A 23,952-nucleotide genomic window follows, 5' to 3' on the forward strand; every position below is an offset into this window, starting at 1 on the left:
TTGATATCAAATGGGACTTAAAAGTAAAATAAAATTAACACAGTAAAACTATGGGCGGTTAATAAAGTTGCCAATAACATGCTTTTCTTAATGATGAAGATTTACACCTCATGCTATATATTACTTAGTGGTTAAGAAAAGTTTTAATATCCAACTTGTTTTTCTAGTCACTCTTTTCAACAAAATTCTAGAATATCCTTTTAGAAACTTTATTTTTTTAATTCTTACAAAGTCAGTTGGTGATATGTGAGTTGAGGTAGGTGTGTTGTGTACATGATCAAGTTGATCTATGTTAGTACGATTATCAATTGTGGATGGAAAATAATCCCATGAAGTAGATGAAGACTTAGTTGTGGATTTGTAAATGAGAACGTGTTCATGAAAAATGACATTTCAAGACACAAATACTTTAGTAGAATGAAAATCTAGTAGAACATAATCTTTCATACCACGTTTGTATCCTAGAAAGATGTATTTTCTTGCTTTAGGATCTAGTTTTGTTCCATGGGCTTGAATGGTTGAGGCATAGCATACAGAACCAAAAACTTTAAAAGAGCCAGGATCGGGAAGATGAGGATAGGAGTTGGAACCCTATTGATGATGAATGTGGAAATTTGAAGGGCAAAAGACCAATATGGCTTAGGAAATTTAGATTTATACAAGATTGCTCTGCCAACATTTAAGAGGTGCTGATGTTTTCTTTCTACCCTCTCAATTTGTTGGGCGTTTTTAACACAAGATTTTTGATGTGTTATGCTCTTAGAAGCATAAAGCTAGTATAACACGAATTTATGTCCATTATTTGACTTGACACCAGAGTTATCAATAGCGGCCGCTCCAGCCGCTATCCCAGCGCACCGTAGCGGTGCGTCACCCCCCGCGCGCTATACAGGGTGCGGTGGCGAAGATGAAAAAACGGCCGCTTCAGCTGCCTTCCCGGGTCGCGGTTCGCAGGATTTTCCCGGGCGGAGCGGCTTCGGTTCTCTCTCTCTCTCTTTTTTTTTTTTTACATTTTCTAGGCAAAATCAAAGAAAAAGAAGAAGTCATGAAGATCCAGATGGGGAAGAGAGAGAGATGTGCACAAAATCGTCGTGAAGGAGAGAGAACCGACTGGTTTCAAAAGAGAAGAAGGAGATGAAACGGTGTAGATAATAAACAATTGAGATAAAATAGGGTTGAAAAGTCAAAAGTGACTTTTCAAAAGCCAATGAAATGTATCAATGAAATGTGATACAGCTGTATATCATATAGCTACCAACCATAAGAGTACATCGAGTACATCTGTCAAAAATATAATAATAATATGATTTTTTTTGAAAAAAATTAAATAATAACAATAATAGTAATAATAATAATTTTTTATATGTATAACTTCTTATATTTTTATATAAACATTACTTTTATATATATATATATATATATATATATATATATATATATATATATATATATATATATATATATATATATATATATATATATATATATATATATATATATATAATTTTTATATAATTATTCAAATATTTATCCCGCTATTCCCTATATTCCCATTCCCAAAGGTCGGCCGCTCCGCTCCATTATCCAGGATTAACAACTCTGCTTGACAGTTTTTTGTGTTGATATGAAATTGGTTGATGATCATGGTTATGAAGTTTTGAACTTACAAATAAACTAAATTCTGTTAAAATTACTTCTGTCTTTTGTTAATCCAAAGATATGCTCTTTATCCCCTTTGTTACCTTGACATTTGCATACTTCAATAATACATTCAATCATATTTATTTTGTGATTTATTAAATACCTTTTGTTTTTTTTCTAGTTATTATTTATTTTTTAATATTAATTTGATTAAAATTTGTCAATGTTTTTTATACACGGATTGATTTCCAACAAAAGCTTGACACATATGTCCATATACTAATATAATAAAAAGTTTATTATTCTATGTTCATTTAATGTGACTATTCCAAAAATATTCTTATATCAATTTCTTAGTAGTAAGACTAAATATCCAATAAAATTAAGAGTAAGTTATTAAATATATATTTTTTACATAAAATAAAAATATTTATAAATTCTCTAAAGTTTGAATTCAGTGTATTGGTTGTATCAAACACAAGCCCCTATGATTATCACCAAGCCTTTTCATTTTGTTCACCATTTTAAACTTAGCTCTTTGATTGATTCATGCAAATCCATGCAACAAATTAAGCAAACCCATGCACACTTAATCACCACAGCTCAAATCTCACACCTTGTTATAGCCAACAAATTCCTCAAGCATGTTGCTTTATCTTCACTTTTTTACGCCCACAAACTGTTCGATCAAATTCCTCAACCAGACTTATTCATTTACAACACCATGATCAAAGAGAATTCTCTGTCACCCCATTCTTGCTTTAATTCACTTGCGGTGTTCCGCATGTTAATCCGGGATTCGGGTCTTTCTCTGAATCGGTATAGCTTTGTGTTTGCTTTTGGTGCATGTGGAAATGGGTTGTGTGTGAGGGAGGGGGAGCAGGTTTTTTCACATGCTGTGAAAAGTGGTTTGGATAACAATGTGTTTGTTGTAAATGCGTTGATTGGTATGTATGGAAAGATGGGACTTGTTGAGGATGGAAGGAAGGTTTTCAATTCGGCTGTGGATAAAGACTTGTTTAGTTGGAACACTATGATTGCTGCTTATGTTGGGTCAGGGGACATGGTTCTAGCTAAGGAATTGTTTGATGAAATGCATGAAAGAGATGTTGTGTCATGGAGTACTATAATAGCTGGTTATGTTCAGGTATTACACATTTAGATTGCTTAATGAATAAATGATGATACTATCATTCTTACAGTTGTAAGTACTAGAATAGAAAATAATATCTCAGAATATCTTGGTTTATCTCTTAGGATTTGTTCTCAATATTAGCACATCGGTCTTAGATTGTCTATGTACTCTGTCTAAAGTTTACTTCATTCTCTTTCTAGGCTGGCTGTTTCATGGAGGCTTTGGATTTCTTCCACAAGATGTTGCAAGCTGGGGTCAAACCAAATGAATATACCATGGTAAGCGCTCTTGCAGCCTGTTCAAATCTTGTTGCGTTGGATCAAGGAAAGTGGATCCATGTTTACATTCGGAGGGACAAGATTAGGATGAATGATAGGCTTCTTGCTAGCCTAATTGACATGTATGCAAAGTGTGGAGAGATAGAATCCGCATCAAGTGTTTTCTATGAACACAAAGTGAAGCGAAAGGTTTGGCCATGGAATGCCATGATTGGCGGGTTAGCAATGCATGGAAAACCTGAAGAAGCTATAAATCTCTTTGAACAAATGAAGGTTGAAAAAGTTTCTCCTAACAAAGTAACATTCATTGCCTTATTAAATGCTTGTAGCCATGGGTATATGGTTAAAGAGGGAAAATTATATTTTGAATTGATGACAAGTGATTATGGAATTAGCCCTGAATTAGAGCATTATGGGTGTATGGTAGATTTACTAAGTCGTTCCGGGCTCTTGATGGAGGCTGAAAACATGATTTTGAGCATGCCAATGGCTCCGGATGTTGCGATTTGGGGAGCATTGTTGAATGCTTGTAGAATCTATAAAGATATGGATCGCGGATATAGAATAGGTAGGATAATTAAAGAAATTGATCCGGACCATATAGGGTGTCATGTTCTGTTGGGTAATATATATTCTACATCTGGGAGATTCAATGAAGCAAGAACATTGAGAGACAGTAGTGACAGGAGAAAGGTCCCCGGTTGCAGCTCAATTGAATTGAAAGGATTATTCCATCAATTCCTTGTTGGAGATCGATCACATCCGCAAAGTAGGGAGATTTATTTATTTTTGGACGAGATGATAAGCAAGTTGAAGATTGCTGGGTATGTTCCCGAGTTAGCGGAAGTTTTGCATGATATTGATGATGAGGAAGACAAAGAGACTGCTCTTTCTGTACACAGTGAGAAGTTGGCGATTGCTTTTGGACTGATGAACACGGAACCTGGAACTCCAATTCGCATTGTGAAGAATTTAAGAGTTTGTGCGGATTGTCATCAAGCAACAAAATTCATATCCATGGTTTATGATCGAGTAATTATAGTTCGAGATAGGATGAGGTATCACCACTTCAAAGATGGAGTTTGTTCTTGCAAAGACTACTGGTAGATGAGGGAAATATTATTCAACCCTAATCCCTATTGGTTAAATTGCGACACTCTCCATGCAGTGACATTTGTGAGGCAGTTTCAATTGTTTTGTACGTTCCTGCATAGTGTCTGAGGAGGAGCCAGTATCTTGAAAGTTCGGTTGATTTGAAAAGCTCTAAAGAAGGTTAAAATTCTTCTATTTTTGCAAGGTAAGGATTAAACAATATGCTTTCCAAAGGAAAAAAAAATTGTTTTCTCTATGCATCAAAGTGAGTTTGTGGAGCATGTGTTGCTGTATACCTGTAAATTGAAAATGTAGTTTCTGTTTTGTTTTGTGTTTTTCCAACAGTTTGGTCCTTGTTGGCAAACACACTTGGCCCTTACTGGTTACACTTCTGCTTCCAAATCATATTAATGCCTCAGGTATGATCTTGAGATCTAGGAACTGATGAGGTTGAAAGAAATGTATTCTGTAAAAGAATAATAAAAAATCCAAAACTTTTGTTTTGTGCGATTAATATGAGAATGTTAATTCTATAACATGTACTAAACATATGCTAGTTCTTCTTGACTCAGAGATCTCTGTTTTTAACAAAGCTTGTGTGTTTTTTGCGCTTACTTCCATAAGTTTTGATTGTAACAAACTTTATAATCTAATACTGCAGAAGCCTTCTTGCCACATTTGATAATCCTTTTAGTGAGTACCTTTGGTGTAGGAGTTAAACAGTTGTCATATGATGGGAATGCAACTACCGATAAGGGTATTATAGACAAATCTAAAATATGGAGGGTTTATGAAAGGAAGACTAAGAAGACTAACAGTGGCTGAGTTTAGTGAAGTGTTTTAGTAATTAGTATGAAGTAATATTTTATTTTATATTAAATTTGTAATGAAGATTTTATGAATAATATGTTCTTAAAAGAGATATGATTCAATAAAATCTCTTTAATCATATGAATATTTTATTAGTATTATACAATAAAGATTGTATGAATAATATCTTCTTTATAAATAAGTCGATGTGTTCTGCTTATTTGTGAGAAAAATGGAGATGCCAATATTTTCCGGTGAGGATCCGGACGGGTGGATTGCTCGAGCTGAAGTGTATTTTCATGTCCAAGACACCTGCCCCGACATCAAGGTCGATTTGGCTCAACTTTGTAAGGATAGATCCATGATTCGTTTTTTTTCTCAAATCTTTTATTGAGGAGGATACTCTCACTTTGGAAGGGTCGAAATCTGCCTTGCAAGAACGATATGGAGGTGTGAGGTGTAAGTGATGGGAATGTGTTCGAGAAACTCCCTTCTCTTCAACAAGAGCGTTGCATGGAAGAGTTTATTGTCACCTCTTTCTAACTCAACAACAACAAATAACTCTTTGTAACTCTTACATCAATCCCAACACTTGTCTAATTTCTCATTGACCTTCAACATTAATTAACTAAACTTCTCGTCTTCCAACTTCTTCCTCTTGGCATCTAGTACGTGTAGTGTGACACACCCAAAAACTCGAAAATACTTGATTGAATGTTTGATTCCACTCCTAGCCTTCTCTGGAGTCACTCCGTTCCATTGTGGATGTATGCAGCCTTCACTTGTCTCATGATCCAATTTATTTTCAGACCTTGGTTAAATTCTTGTGAGGTGAACTCCCCTCCTCGATCAATATGTAAACATTTAATGTAACTTCGTTTTTTTCTCTACAAGACTCTAGGTGTATTTAAAAGAGATGAATGCATCCAACTTCTCAACCAAAAAGTATATCCATATTTTTTTAGTAAAGTCATCAATGAAACATATAGAGTACCTTTTGTTGTTGTTTGATATGGGAGTGATAGCGCCACACAATTCTACATGGATCAATTAGAGCTTATGTGTTTCCCTCCAATTGCTCTTCTTTGAAATAGGTCTCGTGTTGATTCCCTACCATGCATGCATATACTGTTGTGGAGGCTTGCAGAAATCCATGCACCATTTAAATTTTGGTTGCGATCGCGGATGCGGTTGCGATTGTGAGTGTTATAATTGTGGTCATTGCAGTCAACGTGATGTGCATTGCAGCGTGAATCTATAATATAAGAAAATTAATGGTTGTGGAAAAGTCCAAAATACCCTTATTTGATTTTTTGCCATCACATTAAAATTGTGGTTTTTTGGTCTTTGTACCATAAAGTTCTTAATTTTATTATTAAAATAATACAACTCTTATATTTTATCAAACTTATCAAATCTCTCTCTATTCTCTATTTTTTTTCTCTTTCATCACTTTCCCACTTCTTTCTTCCAAAAAAAATCTATCAATCAATAATATAAGAAAATTAATAGTTGTGAAAAAGTCCAAAATACCCTTATTTGATTTTTTGCCACCACATTAAAATTGTGGTTTTTTGGTCTTTGTACCATAAAGTTCTTATTTTTATTATTAAAATAATACAACTCTTATATTTTATTAAACTGATCAAATCTTTCTCTATTCTCTATTTTTTTCTCTTTCATCACTTTCTCACTTCTTTTTTCCAAAAAAAAAAAATCTTTCAATCTATAATATAAGAAAATTAATGGTTGTGGAAAAGTCTAAAATACCCTTATTTGATTTTTTGCCACCACATTAAAATTGTGGTTTTTTGGTCTTTGTACCATAAAGTTCTTAATTTTATTATTAAAATAATACAACTCTTATATTTTATCAAACTTATGAAATCTCTTTCTATTCTCTATTTTTTTCTCCTTCATCAATTTCTCACTTCTTTCTTCAAAAAAAAAAACTATCAATCTCTAATCTATAATATAAGAAAATTAATGGTTGTGGAAAAGTCTAAAATACCCTTATTTGATTTTTTGCCACCACATTAAAATTGTGGTTTTTTGGTCTTTGTACCATAAAGTTCTTAATTTTATTATTAAAATAATACAACTCTTATATTTTATCAAACTTATCAAATCTCTCTCTATTCTCTATTTTTTTTCTCTTTCATCACTTTCTCACTTCTTTCTTCCAACAAAAATTTACAATCTATAATATAACAAAGTTAATGGTTGTGGAAAAGTCTAAAATACCCTTATTTGATTTTTTGCCACCACATTAAAATTGTGGTTTTTTGGTCTTTGTACCATAAAGTTTTTAATTTTATTATTAAAATAATACAACTCTTATATTTTATCAAACTTATCAAATCTCTCTCTATTCTCTATTTTTTTTCTCTTTCATCACTTTCTCACTTCTTTCTTCCAAAAAAAATCTATCAATCTATAATATAAGAAAATTAATGGTTGTGGAAAAGTCCAAAATACCCTTATTTGATTATTTGCCACCACATTAAAATTTTGATTTTTTGATCTTTGTACCATAAAGTTCTTAATTTTATTATTAAAATAATATAACTCTTATATATTATCAAACTTATTAAATATCTCTCTATACTGTATTTTTTTTCTCTTTCATCACTTTTTCACTTCTTTATTCCAAAAAAATTCTATCATTCTATAGTATAAGAAAATTAATGGTTGTGGAAAAGTCTAAAATATCCTTATTTGATTTTTTGCCACCACATTAAAATTGTGGTTTTTTGTCTTTGTACCATAAAGTTATTAATTTTATTATTAAAATAATAAAACTCTTACATTCGATCAAATTTATCAAATTTCTCTCTATTCTCTATTTTTTTCTCTTTCATCACTTTCTCACTTCTTTCTTCCAAAAAAATCTATCAATCTATAATATAAGAAAATTAATGGTTTTGGAAAAGTCCAAAATATCCTTATTTGATTTTTTGCCACCACATTAAAATTGTGGTTTTTTGGTCTTTGTACCATAAAGTTCTTAATTTTATTATTAAAATAATACGAATTTCATATTTTATAAAACTTATCAAATCTCTCTCTATTCTCTATTTTTTTCTCTTTCATCACTTTCTCACTTCTTTCTTCCAAAAAAAATCTATCAATCTATAATATAAGAAAATTAATGGTTGTGGAAAAGTCCAAAATACCCTTATTTTTGTGAATGATACCTAAACAAAAATGAAGTCTGTATACGGGAAAAAATCTATTATTGACCTAAATATCTTTATATACGAGAAATTGTATTTATGATCAAATATTTTTGATAAAAAATGGTATACGGGAAAAAATATATTATTGATCTAAATATTTTAATATACGAAAAATATATTATTGATCTAAATATTTTTTTTTTTTAAAAATGGTATACGGGAAAAAATTTATTATTGATCTAAATAATCTTATATACGAAATTTACTATTGATCCAAATATTTTTGTGAATGATACCTAAACAAAAATGAATTCTGTACGGGAAAAAAATCTATTATTGATTTAAATATTTTTATATACGAGAAATGGTATTTATGATTAAATATTTTTAATCCAAAAATGGTATACAGGAAAACATATATTATTGATCTAAATATTTTTATATATGAAATAATCAATTATTAATCTAATTTTTTTTTAACATTTTTTTTTAAAATCAATGATGTATCCAAATTCGCGTAACCGAACAGAACCCGTGCGTATGCACGGGTTTGTTACTAGTTTTGATTGAAAAGAGTTTGAAATACACTATTGAAATACACTATTGAAAAGCACTTGATTGCAAAACACTTGATTCTAAGATTTTTCGGAAGTAAATAGAGTTTTGGATTATAAATTTTGAGTTTTAACAAGAAATACTTGAAGAAACGTGGCGAAGTTGTCTGATGCGGTTTTTAATGTTGAAGTTGTCTGATGCGGTTTTTAATGTTGAATGACGTGTGGTTTTTAATCACATTGCAACTGCGGTTTAATGCAGTCGTGGTGACTACCGCATTAGCAATATTACGACTACAATTACGATTGCGGACCGTAATTTAAAACCGTGCATCCATCATTTTCTCGCCATGCGCCCTCATTTTGTCAGCCAGCGACATTACCCTTTAAAAATAATAACAATCTTCTTCGCCTAATTTTATCTCCAATGTTTCAAACTCCTTTCGAAGAGCTTGAAGAACTTACCGCTTCACTCGTGCATTCTCTTTTTTTATTAATAGAGTCTCAAATCTTGCTTTGAGGTATTCTACTAAAGAATAGTCTTCAAAATCATCTCTGCATATCCAACCTCCACAAAGCTCCAATACTCCTTGGACCTCTAAAAAAATCTCCATTAGAGCATTCTCTAATGGTCATAATGACCATCAAAGCGGAAATTGCGTATTGCACAAAATTTCTTCATTCGACATATCTCTCAACATTCTGTTAGCCTTTACAAACCTAACAGAAAGCAACAAAACAACTGATGTTTATGCTAGCTAGAAACGTAGTAATCAACATAACAATAAGTCAGTCAGCAACCTACTTCCCTAGCCAAGAGGGATTATTAAGTAAAGGATAATGAATCTAACTGAAACACCTATTATCATATTTATTATTTTCATTCTAAAACTATCAAATTTTGATTGCATAATAGACAATAGTGACATCGTAACACTTGAAGACATACGAAAATAAAGGAAAAAGTCTCGTGCCGTGTTATTTTAACAAAAAATTTAGACACCTATAGTAAATTATATTAGGTGATGGTTAATAACTCATTATCTTTTCATTGAACATGATTAATCACACTTTTAAATGTTAGTACTATGATATTATGATTCATGGTGAGATTGTCAATTCAACAACCATTTGCACCAACGGAGTCAGTACGTTTAGACATCCTATTGTGGCCAGTTAGAAATGTTCAACTGCATAGTTGCTGTTACATCTGACCCGTTAACCTGAAATTTACACTATATTGAATTCAACATTGCCAAGAATTTAAATAATCACTAAAACCTTTGAAGAAACTTCAATTCATACTAAACAATAAAACTAAATTCTTATGTATTTTTTCCCTAATTGTTTTAATTGTTTCATTAGGGAACCAGAAATATTTGATGAAATAAAAGAGTAGACTCTTGATGCGGTGAAGCGGATCTCTGACGCAATGGCGAGAGATGGATCTGCAAGATTAACACTTAAACTCCCAATTTAGCAAGAGAATGAGAAGTAATGAATTATCGTTTAGAGAATACCTCAGGTTTCACGTGAGTTGCGTTATAAATGAAGGGCGGTTATGGACGTTCTCTACCATTTCAGCGTAGAATGCGGAAGACAATCCGATAACATCTAACGATATGTAGCATCTCATGGCGTGGAACGAGTGTATAGCTCTAGAGCAGGGCTACATTTTCCCTTCTATGTTTTGGTGGAGTGAATTTGAACTGATCATTGAACCTCTCCTTTTTGGACATGTGGCCGGGTTCAGAACACTCATATTTACAGAAAGTTTGAAAACTACATATAACTTGGGTTTGCCATCATTCACTTATAAAACAACAGAAGATTACAACATATCATCTTTTTATTACTTGGGCTTGTCCACTTGCTTACATATCAAGTTCCATATAAACAAAACTATACTTTTTATTACAATGGGAAATAAATATGTTCCTATAAAATACAAATGAATTGTATTAGTACCAACTCAAACATATAAACTTACAACTTAAAACTGTTCAAAACTGTTAATCCATAAAATCCAACACAAACAGATGACATATCCATAAATTACTATTACATATTACTCAACATCATCATTTACTTGAGCACATGATGCTTCCATCATTCCATTGCGTATTTGATTCGAGATATCCCTAACATGGCCAGGTCCATGAGGTATAAAAACTGTGGTATTCTTTGATGAATTACCAAGTTCTTTGATTGTGTCGAAGTACTGAGTAATCATGATAAGATCCATCACTTCCTTTGCTGAAGTTCCTTCTACCTTGGTAGAGAATTCCAAGATGTTCTCTCTTAAGCCATCCGTGATAGCTTGACGTTGTCTTGCCACACCAACCCCGCCCAAATACTTTGATTCAGCTTCTGCTTCCGCCTTTTTAACTATAACCACTTTATCAGCTTCTCCTTTGAATTCACTAGCAAGTAACAACCTTTGAGCTGTGAAGTTAAATCATTACATATTAGTTAAGCTACACACAGGGATGTCAAGATGAAATAAACATATACAAATGCTGAATTGAAAAAAAAAAAAGAGTTCTAACATTGAAAAAGATCTGATATGGTATCATAGTATTCGTATGGTACGAAACTGATGGCATTTCGGTTCTTAATTGTTGGATTAGGTTGGGAGAAACTGGGCTTTCTAATTCCTAGAGGTTGGGTTAGTTTCTATCCGTTCTTCGCCATGTTCTTGTTACCAACTCTAACGAAAGTATTCTTAGACTGTTGTTCATTTCCAGAACACACAGAATCATATTTCAGAACCCGATCCTTACATTTTGTGACTGAGTATTCTGTAAACATACATTTTACTGCTTGATATGCCTACTGGAAGAGAAGAAACAGAGTCTAAAAACAACAAATAAGTATTATTACCTGCATTGATCTCATTCATCGCCCTCCGAACGGAAGGATCGGGTATAATATCAACCATCAGTATGTGTTCTATGCTATATCCATATTCTCCCATCACCTGATACAAGAAATTCAGGAGGAGTAAATTAGAAGATAGGTAATGGCATGAACGTGAAAATGGCAGCAACAACTCAGAAAAAGTTATACGACACAACTACAAACAGTACTAAATTAATATTAACTTAACTAAGTATGTAATAGCTAACACTTGTAGAACCTTGAAGAAGTGAATGAGTTTAGTGAAATCTTACTTGATCATCTAGTATTTCAAAACAGATGCTTTAACATTAACTATTGAAGTTGCAATGAACTTGGTTCTCTATAGCAAGATCTAAGGTTTGAGTATTAATTAAGAATGAAAAAACAACAGCGACGGCGATAACATGTACCAAACTGCCAAACCAAAATAACATACTGACAGTTCGCAGGATTTTATCTCTAACTTACTCTGTGAATGAAGTCTAAGGTTCTTTTCACTTGCTAATTCTTACAGAAATAGTCAAATCATACGTTTGACAATTATGATTGATTGATTGAGTAAAAAAAATTTACAAGACAACGTTTATGGACTAATTTCCCTTCTACTATAATTAACATAATTTGATAAAAGCAATGAGAGTGGTCACCTTTCCAAGTTCTTCCATGACACCTTTGGCAACCTCTCCTTTTTGCTCAAACAACTCATCCAAATTCATCTTCGGAACAATAGCACGAGTCACTGCAATAACAAACCACAGACACAAACTTCACTGAATTAAAAACTAAAACTACAAAAATCATCAGTGATAAGGCCGTTTAGTGATGAACATGTCATTGATGATCAACTCAACTTTTTCTTCTAACAAAAATAATCACTAACAACAATCATCATTAAAAAAAATATATAGCCACCCAGGTTTTAAAAAACAGTCCATTGAAGCGAAAACAATCGTGACAAAAGCGTATCGGAAGGTACTGATACCGTTATTCACCGTTTTTATGATGAAAAAGAAATTGTGGTTAATTCACATCACAACGACCGCAATCAGCATCACAACACATATACCGACCGAAATCGCGAAAGCCTTTACACGGCCGCAACGTAAACATGGCCTTTATTTAAAACCTTGATATCCACTAAGAAAAACAACCAAAATCATAAACAAAAACAAGAGAAAAACACAAACCATCAAAGACATAAGCCTGGATCTGTTCCTGAGGGTTTTGCAACTCATAAAAAGCATCATCAGCATTTTCCTTAACCACACGGTATTGAATCGAACACAACAACTGCACAAAAACATTATCCTGCACAAACACAACAACCCTCTCACTATCATCATCATCATCATTACACAAACTATTGCCAATTATAAATCAAAATTAACAAAGTCAACTAACTAATGAGTTTCAATTAAGATCAAATCAATCTAAGTTCGATCCTTAAATTTCTTTGTAGCAGAGGTTTATGATCCTATAAAGAAAGACACATTGAAAGAAACGGAAAATTAATGATACTTACCTTGGTTTTGGTTTCGATTTTGACATCGAGAGAAGCGATACGAGTGGAGAGAATACCGGCGAGACATTCACCGGCGAGAGGGTTGAAGAACTGGAAACCAGGTTGAGCCAATCGGGAAAAACGACCCCACTGTTCAACAACACCGACGCTAGACTGTTCGACGCAGCCACAGAATAAACAGAACGTATTCCCCATTCTCAATTTTCTTCGATCGATCGATAAGAAATAAGAATAATCCAAACAAACAACACCGCTTTTTTTTTTCTTTGCTGTTGTTGTTATTGCTATATACGGTGTTAATTATAAAATATCGTTTTTGGCTCTATAAAATATCAATATAACAGTTTATAAAAATTTAATTCGGGTGAGTCATAGGATAGTGATGTGTGTATGAAGGATTTTTGTGGATTTGTATCCTACACGAGAGAGAATTGTACACAGAAAAAGGTTAGTTATGCATACCTATCTCATTGTTATCTTAGTTATTGTACTTACCTACACTATTTAATAAACAAGTAGAATAGTCATGTGGGATGAATTTTAAATTAGGATTTTATTATTTCAATTAAAATTTAATGGAGAGGATTAGAGTAAAATAATATCTATTTCTTTTTCTGTTCTATTAGCTGTTATCACCTTTTTCTTTTTTTTTTCCTTTGAGGGATATTTATTGAATTTAATGTGGATGTATGGATAATATAAAATATCTACATTATTCAATCAAATGTTTAAATAATATTCAATAATATTTGGATTAGATGCGGTTCTGACTAGGACAAAGACTTAAATGACTAATACTCAATCCACTCTAATTGATCTAAGGTGTAAAATTCAGTTCACACATTAAGAGCAAGATACAATCTCTGATATACAGTTTTCACTGTACTTATCTTAAATCTTGAACTGATTTGATCGTTGGAGTGCTAATCATGCAGGTTCACCTCATGTCATCTTAAAAAGATCAGAGCCACCGTGTAAGATCATCAGTTTTCCAACTACATCTATTTATGGTTCCCGAGCAGAATAATGGTGAGGTTTATGGGAACACACTTCTGATTCCTACGATTTCCATAATTTCATATCTAATCTTCGATTTACTAGTTCATAACATCCTTAGGTAATTGAATCAAGAACAAATCAACCTTCGATTCATACGCTTTCCACGAATTCCATTCGCTTTCCAACTCCATTGTTCATAACCTTCTCAGATCACATAATCGAGAAGCACTCAAAAGCGAACACAGAGATCGATCGCAACCGATTCAAATGATCATTATCTGAACTGCAATTCTCCGATATCCAGATCTCTGATTCTCTCATAAACTCCATAAAGTAGCTAAAGGAATGATCTAAGATCTAGATCTAGGATTGCTCTGGTGTTTGAAGGTAATTTCCATGAAGGTCACATATGAAATTGGCGATCCATCTTCCGATCCAATGTCGCCCATACTTTTGATATCTACCAGGGTGCTCATCATGTCCACCTAGAATATACTACAAGCTCATAGTCAATGGCACCCATATACCACAAGTTCATAGTTAACGTTGGGCACCAAACAAGTATTAGGGTGCCTCCCATAGGTATCATAGGATTTCCACTTGAAGCACTGGTATCTCCTCTGCTCGGATGAAATAGTAGAGGTTCGCCAAGAATTCTCGAAAAAATGGTACTCTAGACTCTAGTTACAAGGAGACCGACCAGTAGCAACCTCTAGTCGTCGCTCAACATCCCTATTCTAAAGAACACTAAATATGTGGTTCATGCGACAATCAGATTATGGCAGGGAGAGGTATATGTGTGTTATGTTGAGCTTGTTTTTATTTACTATTGATACTTTGAAATTAATTGATGCTCTTTACTTTGTTTGTTACAAGACCAACCGCCGCTGAAGGTGCCACACACGGGGGAAGCTGAAGAAGTTCTTAGATGCCCTTATGCCTATGGAGGTCAAGGAGATTGTGGAGGATTGCAGTCTCCCCATTGGTAGATTATTCGCAGACGATGCTCGACGATAATCTATTGACAACCATTGTTGAGAGATGGTATAAGAAGACATCTTCCTTTTGGTGAGATGACGATTACCTTGGATGATGTCTCGTATTTATTCCATCATCCCCTGCCATGTACTTTCTTCACTACTTCTCTCATTAACATGCAGGTGGCATGTATTACTACTATATTGGAGTTATGAGTTATTGAGGAGCAGGTGAGAGATGATTTTCAGACTAACATGGGTGCTCACTTTCTCCTACCTTGGCTTCGGGAATGGTATATGAAGCTAGTGAGGCAGTCTATGTATGAGGCAACCGCTAGGTTATACATGCTACATCTTGTAGGATTTATGATCTTAGCAGATAAGTCTCATGTATATATTTATGAGAAATACATGTGGTTGTCTAGTGACCTTGACCATGTCGATTGAGCATGTGAGTGTGGTGCACTGACTGTTCTATATTCTGCACTTGGAAAGGCGTTTATCTTTGAGACTGGACAACTTGTCAGATATATGAGTCTATTTCAGGTATAAAAATTTGTTTTTTCTTATTAGTTTCGGTCTTATTTATGACATTTCTTGATATGCATATATTCTTGTGCAATGTTGGATATATAAACATTTCCCCTCCATTTGTGAGAGGCGAATTATTCCTACCACTACTAGTTCTACACGAGCAAAGATATGGAAGGCCAGGCATGCATATGTTGAAGCGATATAGCGGCAAGCAACAAAAGATTTGGAAATATTTATCCAGGAAATTTTTCATCTCCACAGGGACTAGTGCATTGAACTGTCGTTGAACAGTTTCTAAAGTTATGAGTTTGGATTGAATTGTTTAAAGCATAAAAACAGAAAAGTAAATATTAACACGAAAATAATTCATTTTTCAGAGAGAAGAAATTTATCAAGCATGCATATAATATACTTATCACAAACTTAAACCTATCGACCAGTTGCACTCAACCTACAATACTCGTCAAAATCATCAAGCATCGCTCACACCCTAAGTCATTTCTAACCCAAAGTAGAGAGAACTACTATATCATCTCAACGACGATCTCTCAGCCAACCTCAACAACACAGCAGACATCCATATCATTTGCCCTAGGATTAACTAGTCCATCATGCAAGTAATAATTTTTAAAGACTAAAGATTGTTTACTAAAATTCATGATAAACACAAATAATATTAATATTATCAAAAATTGAGGGTGCTAAGTTTAATTTGGGGGATAGCAGGAAAGTTTATCGTAGTTCTCCCAAGGACTAGAATTATTATACCAATGACATTGGGCCTCAGGGTTAGCTCTCCTAGACTAAATGTATTTAGTATCATTATTTGGAGATTTCTTAATGCACCATATGCATTACTAGGGCACCGCGTTAAATACAATAATGCCTCTAGGTTATGGAGACGCATCTCTGGACGCACCAAAATGCATACTAATGAGCCTTTATTTCAGAGAAGCATCTTCAGAAAAATTACGGAGATGTATTACGAGGCAATAGCTGAAAAACAAAATAAAAAACATGTTAGCATAGACCAAACATTACATTTCAATATACAGGCGAACGTTGCAACATTTTGATAATATCATCGGTTGATCTCGAGACAATCGCATCCAGCTCGATCGGAACTTTTGATTTTAAACGGGTTTTTTTCACATAGCCCTTAAATCAGCGCTTGTCTTCAACGCATAGTTGTTGAATCCAATCTCCCCTTCTTTATTAACGGATGGAGATCGGTACTCGATCTTCACAATTTTGCGATCTTCGTCATATGGTAGGAGCTCATGCAGTTTGTATTTCAGATCTTCTATATTGGTGTACTCAGTAATCTTCAATTCTCTTGAGGGTGTCACACAGTTAAAGTAAACATTTCCGACATGCCAAATGATATTCATTTTGGTGAAATGTGTTTTGGTATGAAAAAATAATACAAGTACCATATATTTATAGTAGTTTTAGATTAATATGGACCTTAAAAATTCTATCTTGTACCAGAGGACATTTCAAAAATGCATTTTTGATAACACCCTTTATTTTAGAGATGTATTTTCGAAACCTTCCCTGGCAGAACACAATTAAATAAAACATAAACATAACATGTAATCAATGCAGAACTCTTTTGACAAACTTCAAAATGCATATATTATACATCATAACATATTAATACAATGTTACTTATAATAAATTGATAGATAAATACTAAAATGAACTGAATGACTTCTCGCCAAACAAATCTACAATTATTGGTGGTACCCCCTTTGACTTTTGTTTATTTGTTTCTCTTTCAATCTTGCTTAATTTAGTGAGCTCTTGTATTCTTTCAACAAAATGGTCCGGCCAAGTCTCGACTTTGGTTGTTGAATGAGTTGTCCATTCTGGTGATGTATGCGGTATATGGCACCCCGGTTTCAAATAAGCTTGAACAAAATTCCGCGGATTTGAAATCTATCGAATACAAATAATACAATCATTTGAATTTGGAGGTGGTGTAGTGCGCAGTGATAAAAAAGTTTCTGAGAAACCATATCATGTAAGATCAATACACACTCTATCATACATACTTGTTATGAGATGACCCAATTCAGGAAAGTTCATCATTTATCCTCAAGTGTAGGTCCACTAATGCAAGGAACAAGAAAGTTATAATTTTTTTCAAAATTTTCTTTATTCCTTTATAGTCGTGTATATGTTTCTTTATTGCCACTCAACTCTTAGACAATTTGATGGCGGACAAGTGTGTGATTCTAATCTCCTTTACCGAGCAAAGCAGAAATAACTCGAAAATCAAAGTTACCGTCAACCTTAACATTGACGATTCGTTCAATGTATTTGTGCATAAAAATCGACATCTCCTAATGAATGAGATTTTTGGTGGAGGCGGTGAATGAGGTGGTTTGCTAATGAGAGCTCTTCTGAAAATACTTTTCTGTGATTTCGGAGTTGGTGAATCGGGAAAATTTTTGTCAACATGTTCAAAATATGAAGGAGACCGCATCGTTGAATTTTCAATCGGTGTAGGTTTGACCTTCTTAGGTGCTCATTTTGTTTGTACCGGTTGAGAGGGTGATTTTCAAGTCCGTGGTCTCTTGATATGCAATCTTCCTCAATTTCTCTTTGATGTAGAGTTGCATATTGTCACCGACTGTCAAAAGACTATCTTTTATCACTTCCAATTCGGTCAAGATATAGATATTCGATTTACCGTCTTTCATGACACCATCATCATTAAACTGAGCCTTTTTCAGTTAGTGCAACTTCATCTATTCGTATCGGACTATCAAGTTTCACCTTCGTAGATATAACACAAGCACATGAGAAACCATAGATTTTCACAAGTGTGCAACCACACTTTGAGCTATCGAACCTAAATTTTCTGCTCTTTTGGCTTCGTGAAAAATATAATTCAAAATACAAACTCTTGTTCATTTTGGATGCCTCTGTACGAATCCATTGAAGCACGTGCTCACGAAATTCAAGCTCTTGTTCATTTTTAAATTGGTTGCCAACATCCACCTCCTTCACAACTACACATGAGGCATTCAGAGACACAATATGCTTGGAAAAAACATCGGGATACACCATTTCTAATGAAAACAAAAACATAAACTACTCAGCAACATCTAAAACAAAAAACAGGTTGTTAGAAAATGAGAACAGACAGCTTCTAAAAATGCATCTCCAAATGAGTTCGTAAAGAATTCGGAGATACATTTCTAGATACAACGTAAATTTTTTCATCTTAAAAACATGATTAACGTCATCAATGAGGCTTAAAATGAATGAACTTTACCTTAAGTTCCAACTTCTTTTACTCCTTTTGGTTTGATGAAACACAAGAATGAAATTTTTGAGTGAAAATTTTAATTGAGAATGTAAGAGTTTTTGAAAAGGGTTTATGAAAAAAAATGGACATGGGGTCTGATCATGCAGGTGACTTTTTTTTAGTAATAACACATTTGATTTTTCCAGAGATGCATCTCCGAAATAATTTGACATGCAAAAACGTCAGATTCTTAAATTTCTGCTTCAATTGTTCGGAGTTACATCTCTGAATAACTCACTAGAACGCGTAAAAAAAATTTATTGCATACTATGTGGCGGAGATGTATCTCCGGAATAAAATTTTCTTTGGTTATAGAGTGACGGAGATGTAGCTCCATAATAAAATTTTCTTTCGCTATTGGATGACAATATCTTTGTATTTGCTGTGTAATACAAATACAAATGATGTGTCCAAAAATATATTTTCAAAATCAGAAGGGCATTTTTTTTATTTTTCAGATTATGCTTTTCCATGAGTGTACTAAGAAGTAAGAAATTCCCTCATTATTTACCCCCCTTCTTTTCTAGAGGCTCGCTCCTAGCAAATTGGCAACATAAATGACAGTTCCACTTATAGAGGTTAATGCGTAGTTTCTAGACGAGAATTTTGTCATTGTGAATCTAAATCTAGGACTCATTTGTCTTTGGATTCACTCAGCCTCATATTTAAGTTGTGGCATTGACATTGTCAAATCAAGAACCTTATGCACCGCCAGAGTCAATACTTCCATCATGATACTCAGACTCCATTTTGCCTGACTGGAAATGTTCAAAGTCTGCATTACGTCTCACACGTTTGCCTGAAACTTTCTACTGTCATGAATTCATCATTCCCACTTTACCATAAGTTTATCACCTTAGAAGAAATTTCATATGTGCCCTTTGACTAACAACATAAAATTTGTTCAAAACTGTACCTTCCATAAACTACAATAAATACAAATTACACATAAAAGACAATTTTACTAAATCACTCAAGGATTATATAGCATGGCTGCAGAGATTGTATAGAACAACTCAACCAACTTAATTACAACTTAAAACTTTTCAAAACTGTACTTCCTTAAAATCCAACAGAAAAATATTGCATATCCACACATTAATATCATATGTAGTACTATAGTGAGTGACAAAAGGCAATTTTACAAATTTACTCATCATCAGTTACTTGAGCACATGATGCTTCCATCATTCCATTGCGAATTTGATTACCGATATCCCTAACATGGCCAGGTCCATGAGGTATAAAAACTGTGGTATTCTTTGAAGAGTTACCAAGGTCTCTGATTGTGTCAAAGTACTGAGTAATCATGATAAGATCCATCACTTCCTTCGCTGAAGTTCCTTCTACCTTGGTAGAGAATTGCAAGATGTTCTCTCGCAATCCATCCGTGATAGCTTGTCGCTGTCTTGCCACACCAACCCCGCCTAAGTACTTTGATTCAGCTTCTGCTTCTGCCTTTTTAACTATAAGGACCTTATCAGCTTCTCCTTTGAATTCACTAGCGCGTAGCATCCTTTGAGCTGTGAAGTTAAATCAATACTCATTAGTTAAGCTGCATAAAGGACATCATAATGCCATAAACACACCACAGAATAAACACGCACATGCACATAGCACATGCGCGCACACACAAAAAGCTTAAGGTTTAATTGGAAAACTGAGAGACGTTGGAAGAAACTAAAGTGGTAAAACACCGGAATATGCAGACTAGTCTTTCAAAATCCAATCAGGAAATTTTTGGATCGAGTATAATATATACATTTTACTGCCTGATATGGACAAAGGAAGAAAACAGTGTCTTAAAAACACAGTATTATTATTATTACCTGCATTAATCTCATTCATTGCCCTCCGCACAGCAGGATCCGGTATAATATCAACCATCAGTATATGTTCTATGCTATATCCGTATTCTCCCATCACCTGAAAGATAAAATTTAGGAGGAGGAGGAGAAAATTAGGAGATAAATATGCAACTCAAATTAAATATAAATTCAATTAATTATCTAACATCTCATACTTTTTGAAGAAATTGAATGAGTATAGCGAAATCTTACTAGATTATCTAATATTTCAAAACAGATGCATTAAAATAAAGTATTGAAGTTGCAATGAACTTGGTTTTCTTAAGCCAAGATACTAAGGTTCAAGTAATATAAGATGAAAAAATAGATGCTGAGTTTAACTTTTTCAAAATGGATCCATCTGACTGGACTTCGATTAGTCTAGTCTCTCCATCATAGCTGTCAAACTCGAACAAAAAAGGGAACAAAATAGACAATTGGCCTCAATGGCCCGATTCTCACATGAGGAAGCTAGCTAAGACTACGTTTACAGTCTCCTCTAACACTAGCCATCCACTCTGCTTCTCTGAGCCAGATTCTGAGTAAAAAAAGTGAGAAACTGGGTCGAAAAGGCACAATGGGCGCCAAGTCTAATACAAGACAAACATGTCAAGAGATGCGAAACCAGCGCAGTTGAGGTGGAAAAACGAGTGAGATCGTACAATCTCACCATATATATCATGCACTTAACAACTATGCACTCCATCTCTCTCCATACTCAGTGACAACTGACAAGTTACGTCTCTCATCTTTTATCTCCTTATTTAACTTACCCTTCTCTCTACTCTACACACTCAAAAGCACAATGTATACCCCATTTCGCAGAATTTGATCAAATACTCACTTTGATGTATGAAGTCTAAGGTTCTCTTCACTTACCAATTCTAACAACTATGGCTGATTACAACAACAACAACAACCAAACCAAGCCTTATGAATTTAATCAACTTTATTTTACTTAAGTTATCACGATTTGATAGAAAGAAAGAAAAGCGAAAAAAAAGCAGAGAGTCACCTTTTCAAGTTCCTCCAACACACATCTGGTAACCTCACCTTTTTGCTCAAACAACTCATCCAAATTCATCTTTGGAACAATAGCACGGGCCACTACAACAACAACAACATTATTGATCAACAACAACAATATTATTGATAAACTGTCTCATTGGTACGATGAAGCGATGCAGAGATCATAGTCATAAAAAGTTCATCAATTCAACTTTCTCAAACAACAAAACTAATACTAACAACTAGCAACAAAATCAAAAACAAAAACAAAGTCAGAAACACAAACCATCAAAAACATAAGCTTGGATCTGTTCCTGAGGGTTTTGCAACTCATAAAAAGCATCATCAGCATTTTCCTTAACCACACGGTATTGAATCGAACACAACAACTGCACAAAAACATTATCCTACACAAACACCAAAAAATCAAATAGTGTCTTAGAAAACAAGAAATCGAAAATTCAGGACACAACTTACCTTGGTTTTGGTTTCGATTTTGACATCGAGGGAAGCAATACGAGTGGAAAGAATACCGGCGAGACATTCACCGGCGAGGGGATTGAAGAACTGGAAACCAGGTTGAGCCAATCGGTGAAAACGACCCCACTGTTCAACAATACCGACGCTAGACTGTTCGACGCATCCAAAGAATAAACAGAACGTATTCCCCATTCTCAATTTTCTTCGATCGAACGAAAAACACCGCCAAATTTAACTGTTTTTTTTCTCTTTGTTGATTCTGTTGGTGTTGTTATTGCTATGCTATATATGGTGTAAAAGATATAAAATTTAAATTTGGGACTATTAAAAATATTTAATATATATGACAATGATGGGTTATGATGACTTTTGTGGATTTGGATTATTCAGTAAAAGAGAGTTAGAAAAGTGCTAGTTGTGCTTACCGACATCGTTTTAGAGTATTTAGGTAAAGTTAGTATAGGTAATTTCCGTTAATTATGTGTTTTTTTTTTAAATAAAAATTTGCTTAAATAACGTGAAATTGAGAGTTCTATATGGTATTTTTATTGTTGATTAATGAAGAGAGCTCTAAATGGTATTTTTATTGTTGATTAATGATCAAATAGTCTAAGAACAGTACGATGAAATAGTAAGATATATTCCTATTTAATTAGAGATGATGAGCTCGAAATACTAAATTTTTTTTTGGCTAAATCACAGTTTTGGTCCCCATGTTTTAGGTTTTTCACGATTTTGGTCCCCCTATTTTCTTTTTAAACAGTTTTGGTCCCCCATCCCGATCTTGTCTATGAATAGTGCATGAACAGTACATGAACGGTACATGTTCGTACATGAACAGTGCATAAACAGTTGCATCAAAATTGGGATGGGGGACCAAAACTGTTTAAAAAGAAAATAGGGGGACCAAAATCGTGGAAAACCCAAAACAAATGGACCAAAACTGTAATTTAGCCATTTTTTTTAAGGATAACTTTATTATCTATCAGGGTCTTTTCAGCTCGAGGGATTAGTTTCTAAAAAAAAACATACTTTGACACTATATATCACTCAAATTTTTAAGACAATGGGAATATTAATCATCTCTTTTATATATCTAATATTTTTTCAATTTTTAATTGATGTGAGAAAATCACTCACACTTGAATCCTAACAATCTCTCTTACAAGTGTGAGTCTCTCACATCACTAATTTCGATCCAAACTAGGACTTTGAAGGTAGATAGACTAGTTTTGTATGGAGAAGATACGCTCGTTAGATCATAACCATATAAAACTTACCCACCAACTCTGATTCGGGTGAGCTAGAAGCCTAAGAAGTTGAGATCTCCTTTTTCGAGAAGGATGTTGTAGGCATTTCTACCTACATAATGATGATCCAGTGGTCATCACCATGAGATGCGATGATTTTGGAGATAAAGAGGGTCTTGATTGAACAAAGAAGCTCCACTGAAATCCTCTACAATTATGATTTAGAAAGGCTTTGACTTGACTTAGATGACCTCAAGGCCTTACAGGATTCATTGGTAGGATTTTTGGGCGACCCAGTGCAGATGAATGGTTGTATAACATTGAAGACCACCTTTGAGGCAAAAAAAAATGCCAGACAAATTAAGGTAAGGTATCTTGTCATAGATGCACATTCCTCATATAACATGATTATAGAACAACCCACTT

The 23,952-nt window shown here is 33.8% G+C and overlaps 3 protein-coding genes across 3 annotated transcripts; 1 reads left to right on the plus strand and 2 right to left on the minus strand.

The window, feature by feature from the left end:
- The first annotated feature begins 1,999 nt into the window (after positions 1 to 1,999).
- On the plus strand, positions 2,000 to 5,231 carry LOC131647639 (pentatricopeptide repeat-containing protein At5g66520-like). Its single transcript, XM_058917511.1, has 2 exons — positions 2,000 to 2,788; positions 2,977 to 5,231. The coding sequence occupies exons 1-2, from the start codon at positions 2,129 to 2,131 to the stop codon at positions 4,159 to 4,161; spliced, it is 1,845 nt and encodes a 614-aa protein (XP_058773494.1). The 5' UTR covers positions 2,000 to 2,128; the 3' UTR covers positions 4,162 to 5,231.
- A 5,344-nt stretch (positions 5,232 to 10,575) lies between these two features.
- On the minus strand, positions 10,576 to 13,484 carry LOC131653237 (hypersensitive-induced response protein 4-like). Its single transcript, XM_058923325.1, has 5 exons — positions 13,113 to 13,484; positions 12,778 to 12,898; positions 12,238 to 12,329; positions 11,573 to 11,669; positions 10,576 to 11,134 (listed from the first exon to the last, which is right to left on the minus strand). The coding sequence occupies exons 1-5, from the start codon at positions 13,305 to 13,307 to the stop codon at positions 10,758 to 10,760; spliced, it is 882 nt and encodes a 293-aa protein (XP_058779308.1). The 5' UTR covers positions 13,308 to 13,484; the 3' UTR covers positions 10,576 to 10,757.
- Positions 13,485 to 19,863: 6,379 nt separating this feature from the next.
- On the minus strand, positions 19,864 to 22,576 carry LOC131653238 (hypersensitive-induced response protein 4-like). Its single transcript, XM_058923326.1, has 5 exons — positions 22,274 to 22,576; positions 22,083 to 22,203; positions 21,804 to 21,895; positions 20,771 to 20,867; positions 19,864 to 20,464 (listed from the first exon to the last, which is right to left on the minus strand). The coding sequence occupies exons 1-5, from the start codon at positions 22,466 to 22,468 to the stop codon at positions 20,091 to 20,093; spliced, it is 879 nt and encodes a 292-aa protein (XP_058779309.1). The 5' UTR covers positions 22,469 to 22,576; the 3' UTR covers positions 19,864 to 20,090.
- Between the last annotated feature and the right edge of the window lie 1,376 nt (positions 22,577 to 23,952).

Source organism: Vicia villosa, linkage group LG2 (genome assembly GCF_029867415.1).
Source record: "Vicia villosa cultivar HV-30 ecotype Madison, WI linkage group LG2, Vvil1.0, whole genome shotgun sequence".
NCBI classification, from domain to species: domain Eukaryota; kingdom Viridiplantae; phylum Streptophyta; class Magnoliopsida; order Fabales; family Fabaceae; genus Vicia; species Vicia villosa.

Coding starts and splice junctions, on each gene's coding strand:
- LOC131647639 (XM_058917511.1), top strand. CDS start 2,129: ATGATTATCACCAAGCCTTTTCATTTTGTTCACCATTTTAAACTTAGC. Junction 2,789..2,976: donor TAATAGCTGGTTATGTTCAG/GTATTACACATT, acceptor TTCTCTTTCTAG/GCTGGCTGTTTCATGGAGGC.
- LOC131653237 (XM_058923325.1), bottom strand. CDS start 13,307: ATGGGGAATACGTTCTGTTTATTCTGTGGCTGCGTCGAACAGTCTAGC. Junction 11,670..12,237: donor TCATGGAAGAACTTGGAAAG/GTGACCACTCTC, acceptor TTCTTGTATCAG/GTGATGGGAGAATATGGATA. Junction 11,135..11,572: donor GATGAATGAGATCAATGCAG/GTAATAATACTT, acceptor TTAACTTCACAG/CTCAAAGGTTGTTACTTGCT.
- LOC131653238 (XM_058923326.1), bottom strand. CDS start 22,468: ATGGGGAATACGTTCTGTTTATTCTTTGGATGCGTCGAACAGTCTAGC. Junction 22,204..22,273: donor AAATCGAAACCAAAACCAAG/GTAAGTTGTGTC, acceptor GTGTTTGTGTAG/GATAATGTTTTTGTGCAGTT. Junction 21,896..22,082: donor CCAAGCTTATGTTTTTGATG/GTTTGTGTTTCT, acceptor TTGTTGTTGTAG/TGGCCCGTGCTATTGTTCCA.